We start from the raw sequence: 3,120 nt of genomic DNA, 5'->3' as shown, positions 1-3,120 counted from the left end.
ACCGGTTCTGGGGAGGGACAGGGACTGCTGTTAAAGGAACCCGACGAGTCCGGGGACTGCAGCGGGACGCAGAACTTTCTAACGGGCTGGAGTCCGAAAAACAACAAACGCACACACAAAGACACACAAAGACACACAAATGCACACAGACACAAAGATAATCACACGCACAGTGATGTCACAGAGCAGCGGGAAAGGAGAACCAAACACCAACGTTCACACAAAAGCAGAAGAGAAAAGAAAAAAAAAACACAAAATTGTGAAACTTTTACGAGTAAAACATGGATCAGACTCACAGTCAGATCAGCAGAACTTCAGACAACGACGCACAAAGACAGTGTCAGATGGAACAGAAGGACGGCAGACGGTCGGAGTGTGACTGTTGTGTCACTGAATCACAGTCTGGGTTTGAGACGCTGGACCAGAACCCCTCAAAGTTCTGATGTCCTTTTGGGTAACTGGGTTCTTTTCTGGAATATTCTGACAGAAGAACCTTCTCTGCGTTCTGCTTTGGATCTTCAGCCCTTAAGCTTCAAATTTTCAGCTTGGATTTCCACAGAACCAGGAGGGTTTTGGAGGAAACAGATCTTTCACCTGAACTTCTAGATTTGGGCTGAAAGAGGTCCGTTTAGCAGCAGTTACACTTTGCTGGGATCCAGCCTCACTCTGCTGACAGACACTGCAGGACTTACCCGGGGGCTGCTGAGGGGGCTGGTGGGGACGCCAGAAGAAGCGCCACTTATGGACCGCGACCTGTGACACGAAGAAGAAAGGAGAACGATGTAACCATCGACCTGAGGAGAACAGGTGTGAGACACTCAGGCCGAATCCGAATTCCTCCATCTTCTCCCCTACATTTACCCTCCAAACGGAGAGTTATGGGTTCTTGGTACTTTTACTATCAGACAGGTGATGTACCACCACCTGGTGACGACTCTGATGAAGACGGAGTGTCTCCGTCGAAACATGTCACGTATGTTTTAAAAAATATATTGCACATCAAAGAATGAATTCTATAGACCACATGTGTCAGAGTTAAGGCCCGAGGGCCGGATCCGGCCCTCTGAGTAATTCTATCGGGCCCTCCAGATCATTTTATTTTATTGTTATTAATAACCCAATGTCTTGTCCTCATTTCTAACTTGTATAATTTTGACAAAATATTTTTTTATGGAGAGTAAAATATTGAAAGTTATTTAAGCTTTAAGTTGATTTATTCTGGAATAATATTCCTGCCTTCATAATTACGTGAAAAATGTACGGTTTTAAAGTTAAAAAAATTATATATTTTTTTATTCTTAGTTTAGCTAATATTTTCGCTACATGACAGCTGTTTTGGTAAATTTAGGCTTTTTTCAGTTTTTAGAATATTTTGAAGTTTAGCAAATTTTTCAGCTACATGCTAGCTGTTTTGGCTAAGTTTTTTTTTTCTTGTTTGTTTGTTTTTTAGGCTAATTTGACATTTATCTAATATTTTAGCTGGCTACCAGCTTCAGCGTTTTCAGCTATTAACTTTAGCGTTTCTAGCTATCAATTTCAGCATCTTCAGCAGCCAAATCTATCTCACAGTAGCATTATTGCAGGTAATGCTATATATCTAGTTCATAATTATGTTAAAAAGTTACAGTTTTAAAGTTTAAAAAATTTAGTTTTAGAGTGTTCAATAAATGTTTATCCTGTTCGGCCCGCGACTTAAGGTGTGTTTTGGATTTTGGCCTCTTGTGCGATTGAGTTTGATACTCCTGCGATAGACACTATGAACTTTATCGCATTAATGAAAAAGTATTAGCCTCTATAGTCACAGGTCAGCTACGTTCTAGCCTTCGGAAATACACAACATTGGTTTGCTAATTTTAAGAAGTCATGCTAAAACACAAAGTCATGACTCACATTTAAATGTGAACGTCTGTGCTTCAGAGCACACCCACAGGAAGAAATACATTTCTCTGCAGCAGAGCGCGACACAGAACAGCCTCCCGGCGGAGGGATACGCAGCCTTAACTCCCTTTCACTGAACAAAACTATTTTGGACACCACGACTCCTCCAAATACCCCGACACATGGACGGGCAGGGGAAGAACTCGGATTCGGCCTCAGAAACAACAGCAGCTCTAAGGTTCCTACAGAAGCATCACAGCTTCTCAGCTTCAGCTCTGGGGTTTAACTGCCCCCCCACCACCACCACCGTGGGTTATTTCTGTCCAGTCTCCAGATTCTGTCCTCCTGTCTTCCACATGAGTGGGGGGGCATGAAAACTAGGGTGGGTTTATTCTTCTCAGATTCCTTTACAGGTTAAATCCCTGCTGCTTCATGCTTTGGTGAACCTCCATCTCAGTAAATGTCCAAAATGATCAGATGATTCCATCTCCCAACGAGACGAGGAACCTCCATGTTTCCTCAACACAAACGTTTCTATTCAAAGCTGGTCTAGTCTGTTTCAGAAACTCTTCAGGAAACGGGTCTTTCAAAGGAAGCCTAGAACTTTCTCAGCGTTCGGTGAAAGGCAAGTGAATGAAACCAGTTAGTCAACAGGTCGTCATACTACCGCTTCACACTTCAGTTTCTGTCAGAGAAACGAGCCGCTTCAGCTTTTCTCAGAGACCAAGGCGCTTTTCGCTTCAGCTTCTGTCAAAGAGACCGAGCCGCTTCAGCTTCAATCAGAGAGACTGAGCTGCTTTCAGCTTCAGCTTCTGTCAAAGAGACTGAGCCGTTTCAGCTTCAGCTTCTGCCAGAGAGACTGAGTCGCTTTCAGCTTCATCTTCTGTCAGAGACCGAAGCCTCTGTTAGAGAGACTGAGCCTCTTCTCGCTTCAGCTTCTGTCAGAGAAACGAGACGCTTCAGCTTTTCTCAGAGACCAAGGCGCTTTTTGCTTCAGCTTCTGTCAAAGAGACCGAGCCACTTCAGCTTCAGCTTCTGTCAGAGAGACTGAGTCGCTTTCAGCTTCAGCTTCTGTCAGAGACCGAAGCCTCTGTTAGAGAGACTGAGCCTCTTCTCGCTTCAGCTTCTGTCAGAGACCGAAGCCTCTGTTAGAGAGACTGAGCCTCTTCTCGCTTCAGTTTCTGTCAGAGAAACGAGACGCTTCAGCTTTTCTCAGAGAGACCAAGGCGCTTTTCACTTCAG

General features: G+C 44.1%; 1 protein-coding gene across 1 annotated transcript in view; it reads right to left on the bottom strand.

The window, feature by feature from the left end:
- Window positions 1–3,120, bottom strand: part of brsk2a (BR serine/threonine kinase 2a) — a gene marked incomplete in the record, with an annotated part of 69,793 nt that overhangs the window by 26,080 nt on the left and 40,593 nt on the right. The window contains 1 exon segment of the mRNA XM_024280810.2: window positions 689–753. Coding sequence (XP_024136578.1) covers window positions 689–753 — 65 coding nt within the window.

The sequence above is a fragment of the Oryzias melastigma genome, linkage group LG6 (assembly GCF_002922805.2).
Source record: "Oryzias melastigma strain HK-1 linkage group LG6, ASM292280v2, whole genome shotgun sequence".
Classification (NCBI taxonomy): domain Eukaryota; kingdom Metazoa; phylum Chordata; class Actinopteri; order Beloniformes; family Adrianichthyidae; genus Oryzias; species Oryzias melastigma.
This window is presented reverse-complemented; position numbering and strand designations above follow the sequence as displayed.